The 18,757-nt window shown below is 43.7% G+C and overlaps 1 protein-coding gene across 4 annotated transcripts in view; it reads left to right on the top strand.

The window, feature by feature from the left end:
- Positions 1–18,757, top strand: part of CHD2 (chromodomain helicase DNA binding protein 2) — a 120,301-nt gene that overhangs the window by 15,260 nt on the left and 86,284 nt on the right. For 3 of the 4 annotated variants that reach the window (XM_077473075.1, XM_077473076.1, XM_077473077.1), the window contains exons 3-4: positions 13,562–13,799; positions 17,904–17,990. In XM_077473075.1, coding sequence (XP_077329201.1) covers positions 13,562–13,799; positions 17,904–17,990 — 325 coding nt within the window. The remainder of the gene's footprint in view (positions 1–13,561; positions 13,800–17,903; positions 17,991–18,757) is intronic. The other variant, XM_077473078.1, reaches the window with a different exon arrangement.

Raw genomic sequence — 18,757 nt, forward strand, 5'->3', positions numbered from 1 at the left:
GATCGCACCTCTAATTGTGAACTAAGCCTTGGGCCAGCTTGGCCTGGACAAACTATTTGAAGTGACCATAAACATGTAATTCTACTTTTAACCTCCTCATTAGTGAGACGTGGCTGGTAATGATTAGCCAGGCTAACATGTACAGAGTGGAGGAACAGCAACCAATCAATTTCTGCCTACAGATAATAGGTGGCAGACTGATCTACAAATGTACAAGCTCACCTTTTGGGTAAATATGCGTGTCTGCGCCTAGACAAAGTGGATAATGGAGAAGCAGGTGCCAGCTTGTCTACGTCTCGGTTTACACCAGGGAGACTTGTCAGCGCTCCATGCAGTGCAATGAAATTGAAAATGCTCCGACTTAGAAAAAAGGTTCCTGTACTACTTGGGGGCGACTTTAGAGCCGCTTGCTATTATAGAAGTCATTTGCAAGCCACGCTGAAGTCACGCTGTGCGGGGCGGCTTCAGAGTTGGGCGACTGAAGCTGCCTCAGTGTGAACCGAGCCTTGTGCCGCGTACACACGATCGGAATTCCGGCCAGCAAAAGACCGATGAGAGCTTTTCATCGGAAAATGCGACCGTGTGTGTATGCGCCATCGGAATTTAGCTGGCCGAATTCCCGCCAGCAAGAATTTGAGAGCATGTTCTCAATTTTTCAGCCGGAAAAACTTTCTATCGGAAATTCCGATCGTGTGTATGCAATTCCGACACGCAAAAACTCACGCATGCTCAGATGCAACTACGAGACGGAAGCTATTGGCTACTGTCTATTGAACTTCCTTTTTCTAGTCCCGTCGTACGTGTTGTCTGTCACCGCGTTATTGACTGTCTGTGACCGTGTATATACAAGACAGCTTGAGCGAAATCCCATCAGGAAAACCATCAGAGCTTTTTCCGACCAAAATTCCGATCGTGTGTACGCGGCATTAGGTTATGTTCACACCAATTCAGATCCCCGAGTTTGCAGGGGCTCATTCATTTGGATGGGCTGCTTGTATCTTTAGAAAATAAAGTGAAAAGGTCCCCATGCCTTTTCTAAAATTGCAGGAAAATCACATAAAGCTTTAGGCTAGGGTCACATCTATGTGGGTGTGGGGCTGCGTGTAAATTACAAACCGCCATTGGCTGAAAGTGCTGATCGGGAGCCGATTGGAAAACTTTTATGGCTTTATGGAGCACGATCTTATGACAGAAGCCGGCTAAATGGCCGGCTTCTGTCGGATCGCGTCCAGTACACACGGGCCAAATGTCAGCAGCTTTCTATTGAACCGGCTGATGCCGCCCGATATTCGGCTTAAAGAGGAAGTAAACCCTGATGGGTTTACTTCCTCTTTGTCTCCCTGCAAAGGTAAAGCATAATCATTATGTGTCACTTACCTGACACAGGAGCCAGCGATGTCACCTCTGTCCCCTGTAGCATGAAGCGTCCATCTTCTTCCGGGTATCGCTGCTCCAGCCACTCACAGCGCCACAGCAGCGATGACGTCGCGCATGGGAGCCACCACTAACAGCATATCGCCGTTAGCATGCTCGCCATAGACAGCGGTGCCTGTCTTTTTGCAAATATCTCCTAAGCCGTTAGGTTTAGGAGATATTTCTTGGACCTACAGGTAAGCCTTAATCTAGGGTTACCTGTAGGTCAAAGTGGTCTGTAAGGGTTTACAGCCACTTTAAGTGCTCATGCACACGGACGTTTTAAAAAAACTGGCTGCAAAGCTAGCTCGGACGCTTGGAAAAATCAGCGTTAAAAACTCGATTTTTACCGCGTTTTGCATTGGCGTTTTTGCGCGTTTTTTAGCATTAGCGTTAAGTAGCGTTTTTAAAGAAACACATCTCTTGGCTATAGCACTCAGAAAACAAAGAAAATATGTTGCGCGGTTTTGCGTGTTTTTGCGCGTTTTCCCGCGATTCGCGTTTTTACAGCTCTAGCTCCGCGCCAGGGAACGCACTGGTCCTGGGTTTTTTTTTACAGCTTAAAAACGCCTATGCCATTTGCAGCTCAAAAACGCCTAGGTGGGCATGAAGCCATAGACTAACATGGACAGGCCTTTTTAAGCTGCAAAAAACGCTCAAAGCGGCTGTAAAAACGTCCGTGTGCATGAGGCCTAAGGCTCACCACACATGTTCCAATCTGATTGTACAATCTTCTTTAGATCAACATGTATGTATTGCAAGGGTCTACTAATTGAATGAAAATGTAATTGCAAAACTTGACCTCTGGAAGATATACCAACCCCCCCCCCCCCCCCCCCCACCATAAATGGAGCATTTTTTGTTATTCTGCACTCTGTTACTTTAACTGACAATTGCACGGTCATGCAACGCTGTACACACACAAAGCGTATATACTTTTTCTTCCCACAAATAAAGCGTTATTTTGGTAGTATTTGATCAACACGGTCAGATCTGATGAAACAGTGGAGACTGAAACACATCGTCTGATTGGCCACCGGAATACGTCGCTTCCGGTCTGTAGCTTGCGTTCCAGGCTGACACGCACTTCCGGTTATCCGGTGCTTTCCATAGAGAACTGCAGCGTCCTGGCTTTTCTACGTCCCAGGCACCTACAGAGGCTTAACCGCTATTTCATCCTTCAGTGGCATACCATCCATGTGCCTTGTGACTAAGCCAGCTTGTTACCACACGGACAGCAGCCCAGACCTGAGAGTGACCCGGATTTTTTACATATATGCCTGAAATCGTTCCCCTCTTATGAGGAGCTATTTAGCTTGTATTATTCTGTTAAATGATTATCTTAATGCTGCACTGGCGCGCCTTGTCTTTGTTCTATTTTCTCCTCGCCAATCCGTGGATGTCAGTGGACATCCATTGGTTGGCACCTGCTGATCGGCTCCAGCTGTGACTGATCACAGCACAAATGGCATGTGCCACCTACCCGGAACTGGCAGAATACGTACTAGATCCCTGATCGGGCACAGGAATGAGAGCCACTTTGCCACTGCATAATGGCGTTCTGAGGTTGGCAGATTGATACTTTTAGGTAGGCCCTCATATTACATCGTTTTGGTAGACCTGTAGTTGATTGTACAGTTGGATTGTAACATGAGTGTTAAGCTTGTGAGGAAAACTGCAAACCAATAGGTTCCTATTCAACAGTCTGTACATTTCCATCCACAGAAGTCACATTCTAATGCTGGCCTTACACTAGACCAGTGATGGCGACCTTGGCACCCCAGATGTTTTGGAACTACATTTCCCATGATGATCATGCACTCTGCAGTGTAGTTGAGCATCATAGGAAATGTAGTTCCAAAACATCTGGAGTGCCAAGGTTCCCCATCACTGACTGCACTATACAAAAAATCTGCCGATATACGGGGATTTAGCCAGTTCGTTCCTTATTCGGCCAGTTGATATGCACGAAATCGATAATCGTTGGGACGTTTTTCACCCAAAATATGAAGGCCAAATTTGGAAGTTTTCTGCCGAACGAACGATAAATTGAAAGGTTAATGTGTTTCCTGTCCGAGCTGTCTGCCCTAGGTACCGTATTTATCAGCATATAACATGCACTTTTTCCCTCTTTAAAATCAGGGGCAAATCGTGGGTGCGTGTTATACGCCGATCCCCGCCTATCTCCGCTGACTGTGAGTGGAACGGAGCGATCGCCACCGAGATACACATAGCCGAGTGTACTCGGCTCCGCTCACAGTCACGCCCAGTCCCGCCATTGGACCTGCGTTATGTCCATCATAGGGCGGGACTGGGCGTGACTGCGCGGAGCCGAGTACACTCGGCTATGTGTATCTCGGCTCCGCCCAGTCCCTGTGAGCAGAGCCGAGTACACTCGGCTATGTGTATCTTGGCTCCGCCCAGTCCCTGCAATCTCGGCGGCGTTCACTCCGGCAGCGCCAATTTTAAATTCATCCAAGCGATGGACACCGGAGGCAAGGCTGCACTGGACACTGATAATGCTGCATTGATGGGCGTTTAAATGTACGTTTTTTTTTTTTCCCCCTTAAACTTCCCTCCTAAACTTAGGGTGCGTGTTATACGCGGGCAAATACAGGTATACGTAAAAACAAAAAATTGATTCATTTATGTCCACTGAGCGATTTATTGGTCATTACATGATGGCACTATCGTTTGCTCTCACGGCCGAATGTTCGTTTTTTTTTCGAAAATGGCTTTGATGGATTTTTCATATAGTGTATGGCCAGCATTAGTCTGCAAAGTGTCATCCATATGATCCATTCATCTACTTTTCCAGCTTTCATACAGACTAGCAGAGCATTATATGTTATGCTAATGTAGTATGTGTGTCTGCGGGATTTTCTAGCCTTGTGTTCCTTCATCTGTATATATTTGCATATGAGGGAACGCTAGATTTGCAATCATTGGACCAGCGACATTTACATGCACAGGTTATCAGCCCTGAGCTCGGGTTATTCCATCCGAGTATCTTTCTTGTTTTTCCATGTAAATGTATCTACCGGCAGAGATGAATCCATTTGTGTGCAAATAGATACAGAAAAAAACATCCTGAGACTGTACAAGGCTACAGCTACAATGGAGACTAAATCTCTTTGCTACTTAGAGATTTAAAGAGGAAATTTTTCGTGTATATTCTGTAACCTAACTTTTATGACATGTGGACATGCGGTTTATTTATATAGAATTTTTTTATGTATGTATTTTACTGTACAAGAATAAACCGTATGACTTTGATGCAAACGTTTGGTCATGTGCCTTCCATTCATCTGCTCCACACACAAAAATAAGTCAGCAGGTACAGAAACAAAAAAAAAAACGGCGACTCTCCTGTCCCAGGATCCAGTGGAGTGCTCACCTCAGTCGGTCTTGCTCGCTGTCTTCGGTCCCCGGCATCTTCACTATGGGCTCCTGGCTGTGATAGCTTGCGGCTTTACACCCGGGTGCCCGCTGCGCATGCCCGAGTCGCTCTGCGCTTCGTGAATGGTGGATGCAATCTTCTGGGACCTGTCGGTTTCCTAGAAGACTGCAGGAGGGAGGGAGGAGAATTTCTGTACCCGCGGCTTTCAGAATGGAAGTCGGAAGCGGGTACCTGCTCCCCCCCCGCTCCTCAAAAGTGCCAATTGTGCAAGAAGAGCGGGTAACGAATCCTTAAAGTGGAACTTCCCCTTTTGGGTGGAGCTCTGCTTTGACTGCTTGTTGGCAGTAGCCTTAACCACTTCGGCCCCCCGGAAGGATTTACCCCCTTCCTGACCAGAGCACTTTTTGCAATTTGGCGGTCATGCGACGCCAAAAAAAAAAACTGACGTCCTTTTCCCCCCCCCACAAATAGAGATTTATTTTAGTGTTATTTGATCACCTCAGCGCTTTTTATTTTCTGCACTATAAACAAAAATAGTTTCGAAAAAAAAAAATATATATATATATATATATATATATATATATATATATATATATATATATATATATATATATATATTACTTTTTGCTATAATAAATATCCCAAAAATTTCTTCCTCAGTTTAGGCCGATATGTATTCTTCTACATATTTTTGGTTTAAAAAAAATCGCAATAAGCGAATATTGATTGGTTTGCGCAAAATGTATAGTGTCTAAAAAAATAGGGGATAGTTTTATGGCATTTTTATTAGTAATGGCGGCGATCTATGATTTTTGTCATGATAGCAGCGGACACTCTTGACACTATTTTGTGACCATTGACATTTATACAGCGCTCGGTGCTATAAAAATGCACTGATTATTGTGTAAATGACACTGGCAGGGAAGGGGTTAAACACTAGAGGAGCGATCAAGGGGTTAACTGTGTTTCCTGGGACGTGTTCTAACTGTAGCTGGGCTCACTAGAACATGACGGAGGTCACTGCTCCCAATGATAGGGAGCAATAGATCCCTGTCATGTTTCTAGGCAGAACAAGGAAATTCCTCGGTTACATCTCCCCGTTCTGCCGCTCCGTTTTCTTATGAAAATTGTAACTAAAGCCAGGCAAATTCCTAACAAACTTCTGCCTTTCCCCATAAGGGATGTGTGCCGGCGATGCCGTTGGTCACAGCACAAGCTGATCACCAAGGATGACTGCCGGCATTATATATAATTTTATATATTTTTTTTTACATAACGATGGGTCAAGATTAGGGATGAGCCGAACACCCCCCTGTTCGGTTCGCACCAGAACCTGCGAACAGACCTAAACTTTGTGTGAACTTTAGAACCCTATTAAAGTCTATGGGACTCGAACGTTCACAATCTAAAGTGCTCATTTTAAAGGGTAATATGCAGGTTACTGTCCTAAAAAGTGTTTGGGGACCCGGGGCCTGCCCCAGGGGACATGTATCAATGCAAAAAAAAGTTTTAAAAACGGCCGTTTTTTCAGGAGCAGTGATTTTAATAATGATTAGAGGGGAACAATAAAAGTGTAATATTCCTTTAAATTTCGTAGCTGGGGGGTGTCTATAGTATGCCTGTGAAGGGGCGCATGTTTCTGGTGCTTAGAACTGTCCCTGTGCACAAATGACACAGTCTTTTAAAATCACTTGCAGCTATTGTCGGGTCCCGTAATACAGAGAACACTCAATGAGTGTTCTCTGCATTAGCCGACAATTCATCCATTCATTGATAAAAAAAAAAAAAAAGCGTGGGGGTTCCCCTAAATTCAATTACCAGGCCCTTCAGGTCTGGTATGGATATTAAGGGGAACCCCGTGTCAAATTAAAAAATAAAAATAAATTGACGTGGGGGACCCCCTAAATATCCATAACCAGACCCTTCAGGTCTGATATGGATATTAAGGGGAACCCCGCATCAAAAACGCAGGTTTCCGTTACATCAGAGGGGGCGGGGTCACCCACACGTCACTTTAGAACCCTATTAAAGTCTATGGGACTCGAACGTTCACAATCTAAAGTGCTCATTTTAAAGGGTAATATACAGGTTACTGTCCTAAAAAGTGTTTGGGGACCCGGGTCCTGCCCCAGGGGACATGGATCAATTTGAATTTTTTTTAAAAAAATTTAGATTTCTCCCATAGACTTGTATAGGGTGTTCCGGCTTTTCGAATTTGCTGCGAACAGCCCAAATTGTTCACTGTTCGCTGAACAGGCAATGTTCGAGTAGAACATGAGTTCGACTCGAACTCGAAGCTCATCCCTAGTCAAGATCCATACCAGTCCCTTATCCAAGCATGCAGCCAGGTGGGGGGAGCGAGTGCCCCCTTCTGAAGGCCACATGATCTCAACTTGGGGGGATTGCTTTGGGGAAGGAGAGATGTGAATTTAATTTGCTGGGCAATCGGAAGTGACGGCTGGTGGGTTCTTCTTTTGGGGTGCGGCAAACAAACTCCCCCGGTTGCATGGCATTGACAACACTAACACCCCCCCCCCCCCATCGGGTGGTCCGGCATTTACCCGCTCGTGTAGCGGGGCTGTGGTGTCCTCTCCTGGAGTGCAGGCCACAGCGGCTCTGGTGTCCGTGCCTAATGCTTCCTGCATGCACCGTGTGTCTCCAATAGAATCGCCTGACGCTTTGGCCAATCGGGAAACAGGTTTCACGACCTGCCTCCTGATTGGCGGAGAGGAACTTTGGTGTTAAAATTGCGAAAAATTAATTCGCTATCGTCGCACAACTAGGTGGGCAGTGCTCTTTTTAAGCCTATTAGAGCCTCTGGCTCTAATCAGGTGCTTAAAACCCCCCCCGCCCATTGGAATCCATGGTCGGGTGCCCTAATATGTAGTTCAGGGGTGGCGGCGCCCATGCACCCTCTCTATGGAAGGACCGCCGCTGCATTCCAGAGCCAAAGGAATTGTTTTGATTGGTCAAAGGACAAGTCGCACTAATCTCAAAAGTGGATCCTGTTCATTAACCACTTCAGCCCTGGAAGATTTTACCCCTTTCCTGACCAGAGCATTTTTTTGCAATTCGGCACTGCGTCGCTTTAGCTGACAATTACGCAGTCGTGTGACATTGTACCCGAGCAAAATTTACGCCCCCCCCCCCCCACAAATAGCGCTTTCTTTTGGTGGTATTTGATCACCTCGAGGTTTTTATTTTTTTGCTCTATAAACAAAAAAAAACTATTTTGAAAAAAGAAAGCAATATTTTTTACTTTTTGCTATAATAAATATCCCCCAAAATATATAAAAAAACTAATTTTTCCCTCAGTTTAGGCCGATATGTATTCTACATATTTTTTGTAATAAAATCGCAATAAGCGTTTATTGATTGGTTTGCACAAAAGTTATAGTGTCTACAAAATAGGGGATAGATTTATGGCATTTTTATTATTTTTTCTTTTATTAGTAATGGCGGCGATCTGCGATTTTTATCATGACTGCGACATTATGGCGGACACATCAGACACTTTTGACACTATTTTGGGACCATTGTCATTTATACAGCGATCAGTGCTATAAAAATGCACTGATTATTGTATAAATGACACTGGCAGGGAAGAGGTTAAATACTAGGGGGCGATCATGGGATTAAGTGTGTCCTAGGGAGTAATTCTAACTGTGGGGGGGCGGGGGTGTGGGCTACCTAGGACATGACTGAGATCACTGCTCCCAGGGAGCAGTGTTCTCTGTCATGTTGCTAGGCAGAACAGGGAAATGCCTTGTTTACATAAGCACTTCCCCGTTCTGCCTCTCCACACCGCTATAGCGGGCCGCTGGCAAACATCGAGTTCCGGGGGCGGCAAATTTAAAGGGATGTACCTATACGCCAATTTGCCTGCCTGTGCCATTCTGCCGACCTGTATCTGTGTGCAGCGGTTAAAGTCGCATTGAATTCGGATCCGAAGTCGCAGGCCAATGTCGTCTCGAAGCGGTGTGAACATGGCTTCATTGTAAAAGCTTAATTTAATAAGATGAAGTTAGAAGCTGATTGGCTGCACAGCTGCACCAGATTCTGAGTGCTCCAGTTTTAGTAAATAGACCCCTTTGTGTGGCGACCTTGACAGGTGGCACCTCTTGTCAAACTCAGCCATAAAGGTCAATGGGGGGGGGGGGGGGGGGGCATGGCACAACTGCAAGCCAAAACGTGGCATTTGCACTACTTTTTAAATTGCCATTTGGCAAATAAACAAACAGGCATTCAGAAGGTGGCAGGATAGCGGTTGCTTAGCACTCTGAAAAACGATCCATTGCAGATCGCTTTTCAGAGCGTGTGCTAGTGTGAACCAAACCTTATACATGAAATAAATATCTTTTATATATTTTATTTGGGTACAGATTAATGAACACATTGATGAGAAATATTCCAACATTAGCAGTGAGTTCCTGTTTCAGCTCTTCACACTTCTGTAATCAGAGTGACTCAGACGGATCAGAATTTGGAGCCTTCTCTCCCCTCCCCCCCCGCGGATATGGAACATCACTTACTATATTTACCCTGTCCTAGGGACACAAAACTACTTCCACTATTTTATTATGGGAACATGTGCAGCTCCCAGAGAAAAGGTTTAGAAGTTTCTGATTACTTTTTCTATTTTTTTTTATTTGTAAAAATTTCTCGGTTGCAGAGATTTGTCCTCGTCTTTTCCACCCACACAGGACTGCAGGCATGCCTTTTGCGATTCTCCATTTTGGGTCAGTGCAGCAGCTGCTGGAACACGGCGTGTCACAGGATTACATTACAAAATGGCGAATAGCCGGCAGCCCTTTAATCCTCTTAGAGAAAAGATCTCGGCTTGTTGGTGCTGCCCCCTGCTGTCGCTTTCAGGATAATGACATGCAAAATGAGCTCCGTCATCAGATTGTTAGATTGCATTACAGAATAGAGAGCAACATTCGTTTGTATGTTGGGTTTATGGAAATGTCAAATTTTTGTAGCCAATTTGCAATCCTAGAAATATAAATGTCAGGACAGGGCGGTGACCCGGGAAATGGCTTTGGCAGGAGACGTCCTGTTCGGTGTCATGGTTATTTGGCTTGTGTGTGTGTGTGTGTGTGTGTGTGTGCGTTTTGTCTTCTCTAATCTGATTTTCCCACGTCGTTATTTGTTGGTACGCAGCATCATCCCGCTGTACAGAGTTACACGCTGTATCGCATGACGCTCGCTCGCTGCAACGTGTCGCATCCCAAAATATGGTCTGCTGACTGTGCATTTTATTGCTGTGAATCTGGTCTGTGAGTCCGGGGAGAGAACAGAATATTATTATCAGTGGTTCCAAAATGTGATCACATTTATTAGCAGCAGATACAAGCAGAGGATGAATTGTTTTATTATGATTATTATATTTATTGTTATTTTTTTTTATGTGTGTGTATTATTATACATAATACTATATATTATATTCTCTCTCTCTCTCTCTGTCTCTCTGTCTCTCTGTCTCTCTGTCTCTCTCTCTCTCTCTCTCTCTCTCTCTCTCTCTCTCTCTCTCTCTCTCTCTCTCTCTCTCTCTCTCTCTCTCTCTCTCTCTCGATATCTGTATATTTTTATTTATAATAATAAAAAAAAATTTTTTTTTTTTTTCAAATATATTTTATTGGCGTTATCCAAAAATAGATTACATACATTGCCATCGTGTAGGGCAGGGATGGTGAACCTTGGCACCCCAGATGTTTTGGAACTACATTTCCCATGATGCACAACTACACTGCAGAATACATGAGCATCATGGGAAATGTAGTTCCAAAACATCTGGGGTGCCAAGGTTCGCCATCACTGGTGTAGGGTATACAATCTCAGTGAAGGCAATAACTCCTTTTCAAAAGGGAAGAGGGGGAGAGGAACTTGGAAGAGAGGAGAGTGGGTAGGAGTGGGAAAGAGAGGAAGGGAGGACATTTTACGTGAGAAGTGAGAGGGGATTGAGAACATCTGGTGCCTGTCCCCCCCCCTCGGTAACCCCAGATGAAGACCTGAGAAAAAAAAAAAAAAAAACAGCAAACTATAGGAAACTTTCTTAATGGTATTGAACCTAACAAGAAACGCTTTTGCGTATAATGAATGCATCTAAACAGCATCTAGGAGACAGACGACACCTTTGAGATAGGACTTAAGGAGATGTATGGATATGGTTACTCATGGGGGGGCAGAGTTGTCGATTTAAATGATGACCATCTTTTATTGAATTTGTTGTTGGACCATGTATGTTGGGTCACAGGATTAAAATAGTTATTAAAATACAGGATTTATAAAGCGCCAACAGTTTGTGCAGTGCTTTACCAAATGAGGACAGACAGTACAGTTTCAATACAGGAGGAATCGGAGGACCCTGCTCGATAGCATGCGCGAGAAGAGATAAAATCAAAAAGTTACAGTGGGGATGATAATAATTTGATCCCCTGAAGATTTTGTAGGTTTGCCCACTTACAAAGAAATGAAGGGTCTATAATTTTTATCATGGGTGTATTTTAAATGATAGAGACACAATATCAACCAAATATCCAGAACAAAACTTATAAAACAATAAATTAAGTATTTGATCCCCAAGCAAAACATGACTTAGTACTTGGTGGAGAAACCCTTGTAGGGAAGCACAGAGGTCAGACATTTCTTGTAGTTGGTGATCAGGTTTTCACACATCTCAGGAGGGATTTTGGTCCTCTCTTTACAGATCTTCTCTAAATCTTTAAGGTATCTTGGCTGTCACTTAGCAACTCGAAGTTTCAGCTCCCTCCATAAATTTTCTATAGGATTGATTTCTATATGATTAAGGTCTGGAGACTGGCTAGGCCACTCCATGGCTTTAACATGCTTCTTGTTGCCTTGGAAGTATGTTTTGGGTCATTGTCATGCTGGAAGACCCATCTTCGGTGTTCTGGCTAAGGAAAGAAGGTTCTCAACCAAGATTTTACAATACATGGCCCCGTCCTTCGGTCCTTTAATGCGGCAAAGTCTGCCTGTACCTTTAGCAGAGAAACAGCCCCAAAGTATGTTTCCACCTCTGTGCTTGACTATTGGGATGGTGTTCTTGGGGTCAAAGTCAGCATTTTTCTTCCTCCAAACACGGTCGAGTTAATGCCAAAGAGTTCAATTCTGATCTCATCTGACCACAAAACTTTCTTCCACTTATTCTCTTAATCATTTAGATGTTCATTGGCAAACTTCAGACGGGCCTGTACATGTGTCTTCCTGAGAAGGACCTTGTGGGTGGATTTCAGTTCATGGCAGCATATTGTGTTACTAATAGTTTGTTTGGTGACTGTGGTCCCAACTGCTTAGAGATCATTTACGAGCTGTTCCCATGTAGTTCTGGGCTGATCCCTCACTTGACCATCCTTACCCCATGAGGCGAAATCTTGCATCCAACAGTTGTCTACTTCTCACCACGCTTTTTGCCAGTGACGTCGGGGGCACTGACATGGGCTGGAGCCCCGAGTGTAGTCTAGCACTAGACCTCCTCTTTAACTCTAAACAAGTAAACTGTATAAAATGTTAGTGTCACCTATGGAGTGCCGTAATCTGACGCAATTTTGAAGCATGACATGTTGGGTATCTATTTACTCAGCGTAACAGCTTCTTTCCCATTCTACATAAAAATTGGGCTCACTTTACTGTTTTTATTTTATTTATTTTTTTAATTCATGAAAGTGTATTTTTTTCCAAAAACAATACGTTTGAAACACCGCTGCACAAATACAGTGTGACATAAAATATTGTAGTGACCACCAATTTATTCTCTAGGGTCTCTATATATATATATATATATATATATATATATATATATATATATATAGATAGATAGATAGATAGATAGATAGATAGAGATATATATAGATATAGATATATAGATAGATAGATTTATTATAAAATATATTTGGGGTTCCAAGTAATTTTGTAGCAAAACATATTGCAGCAACACCCATTTTATTCTCTAGGGTCTCTGCTAAAAAAAAATATATATATATATATATATATATAATGTTTGGGGTTCTAAGTAATTTTCTAGCAAAAAATATTTTCTTTCCAAAAACAACGCGTTTGAAACACTCCTGTGAAATACAGTGTGACTTAAAATATTGCGACAACCACCATTTTATTCTCTAGGGTCTCTGCTAAATATATATATATATATATATATATATATATATATATATATATATATATATATATATATATATATATATATGAGAGAGATAGATGTTTTCTGTCTGATCTAAGGGCGCAAACAAATCGGCCGAAGCGTAATCTTGGTCTGAACAGATGATTGTAACGATTTTGTCTGGAATGACTCTACTAAGACTGTCCAGCTGTTGCGGAACTACACGTCCCATGATGCATTGTAAAACTCTGACATTCACAGACATGATGAGGCATGATGGGAATTGTAGTTCCTGAACAACTGGAGAACCATAGTTTGGAAACCCCTGGACTAATATATATAATATGTTTGGGGTTCTAAGTAATTTTCTAGCAAAACATATTGCAGCAACAGCCATTTTATTCTCTAGGGTCTCTGCTAATAAAAATATATATATATATATATATATATATATATACATTATATAAATGTTTGGAGGTTCTAAGTAATATTTTCTAGCAAAAGATAGAGATTTAAACTTTTAAACAACAAATGTCAGATAAGTGATTCGCCTATGAAGGATTCATCTTATAACGCTTTTCCCCTCATTGCTTTTTATTTTTCTTTTTCAGCCATTCAGCCTCTGAAGAGTCCAATCACTCCGCCTCTGAGTCAGGCAGCCAATCAGAAAGTGAACAAGCAAGTGAGCAGGCAAGTGGGCAGGCCAGTGAATCCAATAGCAGCTCTGAGTCTTCAGAGAGTCATTCTGAATCAGAATGCGAATCAGCAGGCTCCAAAACCCAGGAAGCATCGGCCGACCCAAAACAGAAGAATCTTCCCAAAAAGGAGAGACTGGCGGATGTAAAAAAGGCAAGACGTTCTTGAGGGGATTTGTGAATCTTGGGAAGTCTCAGCAATTCCTGTGTGCTTACAAGCATATGGGCTCATCACCAGTGCAGTACAAAGGACGGTGGTGATGTTGGAAGGGCGCTCACCCATGGCCACCAGATTTTTATCTTTAGGAGTTGCTGCCCCGTGGTGCATCCTCATTGCTCTTTGCTCTCAGTGTAGGTCCATTTAGAAGAAAGGTGCAAAAAGGAAATTGAAGGGTTTCCCATTGTAACCAGTAGGAATTTAGATGTTCTTGTGAAGGTGTGAAAATGAAGGACTGCCATTGGTAATAACACTATTCAGTTTTCATATTCAGTTTCTGTTCCACACAGAATACTAAAAAGGTTACAAACTGATACAACATTGTTCCATTTGTACATTGATGTTACCTTCTGTTTTCTATGCCTAACGCTATTGCCTAGACCTGTATTTAAAGTGATTGATAAGTTTTAATAAAGTCATAAACATGTTCATTTACAATGGTTTTGCACAGAGAAGCCCTGATCTTCCTTTTTTGGGGCCCTCGTCGGCGCTCCCGGCTCCACCTTCTCAGTGAGTGCCCCCATAACCGCTTTCTATGGGGGCACTAGTGCAAGCTCGCTCCTGAGCTGCCCGGTCTGCTTCTGTTGACACAGACGGCTCAATATTGAGTTGGCCCACCCTTTGCTGCTTTATCAGCTTCAACTCTTCTGGGAAGGCTGTCCACAAGGTTTAGTAGTGTGTCTATGGGAATGTTTGACCATACTTCCAGAAGTGTATTTGTGAGGTCAGGCACTGATGTTGGACGAGACTCTAATTCATCCCAAAGTGTTCTGGCGGGTTGAGCTCAGGACTTTGATGTTGAACGAGAAGGGCTGGCTTGCAGTTTCCACTTTAATTCATCCCAAAGGTGTTCTATCAGGTTGAGGTCAGGACTCGGTGCAGACCAGTCAATTTCCTCCACCCCAAACTCACTCATTCATGGCTTTTATGGACCTTGCTATGTGCACTGGTCCAACCCATTTGGTGGAGGAGGGATTATGGTGTGGGATTTTTTTTCAGGGGTTGGGATTGGCCCCTTAGTTCCAGTGAAGGGAAATCGTAAGGTGTCATCATACTAAGACATTTTGGACAATTTCATGATCCTGACTTCCTGGGAACAATTTGGGGATGGCCCCTTCAGGTTCCAACATGACTTCGCACCAGTACACAAAGCAAGGTCCATAAAGACAAGGATGAGCGAGTTTGGGGGTGGAGAAACTTGACCGGCCTGCACAGAGTCCTGACCTCAACCTGATGGAACGCCTTTCGGATGAATTAAAGGGAAGACTGCGAGCCAGGCCTTCTTGTTCAGCATCAGTGCCTGACCTCACAAATGCTCTTCTGGAAGAATGGTCAAACATTCCCATAGAGACACTCCTAAACCTTGTGGACAGCCTTCCCAGAAGTGTTGAAGCTGTTATAGCTGCAAGGGGGGGGGGGGGGGGGCGTAATTCAATATTGAACCCTACGGACTAAGACTGGGATGCCATTAGAGTTCATGTAAAGGCAAGTGTCCCAATACTTTTGACAATATAGTGTATCTTTGATTGCATACAATGTAAAACCAAGGCTCCCTTTTTTATTTAAAGTAGAACTTCACTCTCTCAATCAACATTGACTACCGTATATACTCGAGTATAGGCCGACCCGAATATAAGCCGAGGCCCCCAATTTACCCCCAAAAAAACTGGCAAACTTATTGACTCGTGTATAAGCCGAGGGTGAGACATGCCTGTCCATCCCTGTGTGTGTGTCCGTCCATCCCTGTGTGTCCGTCCATCCATCCCTGTGTGTGTGTGTGTCCATCCATCCATCCATCCCTGTGTGTGTGTGTGTGTGTCCATCCATCCATCCATCCCTGTGTGTGTGTGTCCATCCATCCATCCATCCCTGTGTGTGTGTGTCTCCATCCATCCATCCATCCCTGTGTGTGTGTGTCCATCCATCCATCCATCCCTGTGTGTGTGTGTCTCCATCCATCCATCCCTGTGTGTGTGTGTGTGTCCAGCCTACCTGTGTCCCGAGCCTGTGTCCCGAGCCTCCGTCCCGTGCCTTGCCTCCTTGCCTCCGTCCCGTGCCGTGCCTTGCCTCCTTGCCTCCGTCCCGTGTCGTGCCTTGCCTCCATCCCGTCCCGTGCCGTGCCTTGCCTTGCCTCCGTCCCGTGCCTTGCCAGGATCGCCGCTCTTCGTCGGCGCCTCGGCGGCCATTCTAAAATTCAAAAGCCGCGCCTCCGCCTTCGCCTGTGATAGGCGGAACACTGAATTTCCCAGCAGCCTGTGTTCCGCCTATCACGGACATCGTCTCATCCTCGTCCGTAGTACGAGGATGAGCGGATGTCCGTGATAGGCGGAACACTGACTGCTGGGAAATTGAGTGTTCCGCCTATCACAGGCGGAGGCGGAGGCGCGGCTTTCGAATTGTAGTATGTCCGCCGTCTGTCTGCTCGATACGCTGATCGAGCAGTCAGACGGCGATGACTCGAGTATAAGCCGAGGGGGGCACTTTCAGCCTCAAAAAAGAGGCTGAAAATCTCGGCTTATACTCGAGTATATACGGTATTTTGAATCCTTATGCTGCTAACATTAGCAAATAGATAGGAAGGTATATCCATATTTACTTGATTTTACCCCCTTCCTGACCAGAGCACTTTTTGTGCTTTGGCACTGCGTCGCTTTAACTGACAATTGCGCGGTCATGCGACATTGCACCCAAACAAAATTGATGTCCTTTTTTTTCCCCCATAAATAGAGCTTTTGGTGGTATTTGATCACCTCTGTGGTTTTTATTTTTTGCGCTATAAACAAAAAAGAGCGACAATTTTGAAAAAAAAAACGCATTATTTTTTACTTTTTGCTATAATATTGCCCAAAAAAAAAATAAAAAAAAAAATATTATTTTCCTCAGTTTCGGCCGATTATGTATTCTACATATTTTTGGTTAAAAAAAATCCCAATGAACGTATATTGATTGGTTTGCGCAAAAGTTATAGCGTCTACAAAATCGGGGATAGATTTATAACATTTTTATTTAAAACATTTTTTTTTAATAGTAATGGCGGCGATCTGCGATTTTTATTGGGCCTGCGACATTATTGCGGACACATCGGACATTTTTTACACTATTTTGGGACCATTGACATTTATACAGCAATCAGTGCTATAAAAATGCACGGATTACTGTGTAAATGACACTAGCAAGGAAGGGGTTAACCACTAGGAGGCAAGGAAGGGGTTAAGTGTGTCCTAGGGAGTGATTCTAACTGGGGGGATGGGCTACCACTGACATGACAGCGATCACTGCTCCCAATGACAGGGAGCGGTGATCTCTGTCATGACACAAGACAGAACAGGGAAATGCTTTGTTTACATAGGTATCTCCCCGTTCTGCGGCTCAGCGACACAATCGTTGGGAGACCGGCAGACATCGGGTCCGCTGGTCCGGCGGGCACGGTCATGCTGTATTCAGCGCGCACCTGCTATCCTCACATCTTAAATGGAATGTACAGGTATGCCCATTTGCCCACCGCTGCCATTGTGCCAACGTATATTGGCGTGCGGTGGTCGGCAAGTGGTTAAACTGTTTTTTTTTTTTTTTTACATTTCTTTAATTACTTCCTGGTTTCTATAACTGGGAACATGATGTCATACATCCCAGGAGTCTTCAGGAGGGGATTTTCTCAGCTAAGCACACCCTCCTGCTTGCATGCCTGAGCTAAGGGCAGATGAATTCAAGGAAGCAAATGGTACATGAGTCATCTGCCCTTACTCAAGATGGTTGCGGCCAGAAATGCTGGGGTTGTGTTTATTTTTTTTTTTTTTAAGTGATTTCTCAGCAAAAAAAGAAGCATGGGGACGTGGATGGCTGTGGGAGTTTCTTTGTATATATAAAATGAATTAAATGGCTCTTTTGGAACGTGGTGCTCAGATACAGTGTAGCTTCTCTTTAGTATTTGTACTATATTTTGAGCTGTGGTCATTTTAGCTGTTTGGATTCTGATAGATGAGCGGAGGGGGTAACAGAATGTGAATCAGAGATCTCCTTACATTTGCTTTCCTTTTACAGATGTGGGAGGAATACCCCGATGTGTACGGAGTCAGGAGGTCCAACCGCAGTAGACAAGAACCTTCAAGGTTTAATATTAAAGCAGAGGTGAGCAGTAAACTTCTAGGATGTTCTTCAATATTTCTGTTTTAAACTGTTAATATCTGAATATTAAAAATAAATGTTTGTGGAAATGTATTTGGCCAATTTTGTAGGACAATGTCACCAACCAAGAATGGCAGCGCAGGGAGTGTAAAATGTGATTTCTGACGGCAGAGACTCTGGAGAATAAAATGGTGGTAGTTCCAAATTTATATGTCTCGGAATATTAGCACAGTTATTTGTCGAGTGCTAATTTTCAGTAAAAAGTACACAAATGCTAAATTTAGGGCGCACAAACGCAATAGATTACTATTTTTTTTTTTGGTTAAACAAAGATAGGGTTGACGTTAGTAAATCAGTGATTGTAATTTTATGAGCCTCAAATGCGGCCCATGACATCGCCAAAAGGCTGCACATAATGTTCAATATACACTATATTACAAAAAGTATTGGGACTCCTGCTTTTACATATATGAACTTTAATGGCATCCCAGTCTTAGCCCGGTAGGGTATAATATTGAGTTGGCCCGCCCTTTGCAGCTATAACAGCTTCATCTCTTCTGGGAAGGCCGTCCACAAGGTTTAGGAGTGTCTATGGAAATGTTTGACCATTCTTCCAGAAGCGCATTTGTGAAGTCAGGCACTGATGTTGAACGAGAAGGCCTGGCTCACAGTCTCCGCTTTAATTCATCCCCAAGGTGTTCTATCAGGTTGAGGTCAGGACTCTGTGCAGGCCAGTCAAGTTCCTCCACCCCAAACTCGCTCATCCATGT

This window comes from Lithobates pipiens, unplaced genomic scaffold (genome assembly GCF_037356315.1).
Source record: "Lithobates pipiens isolate NorthernLeopardFrog02 unplaced genomic scaffold, aLitPip1_a1.2 Scaffold_8, whole genome shotgun sequence".
Lineage (NCBI taxonomy): Eukaryota > Metazoa > Chordata > Amphibia > Anura > Ranidae > Lithobates > Lithobates pipiens.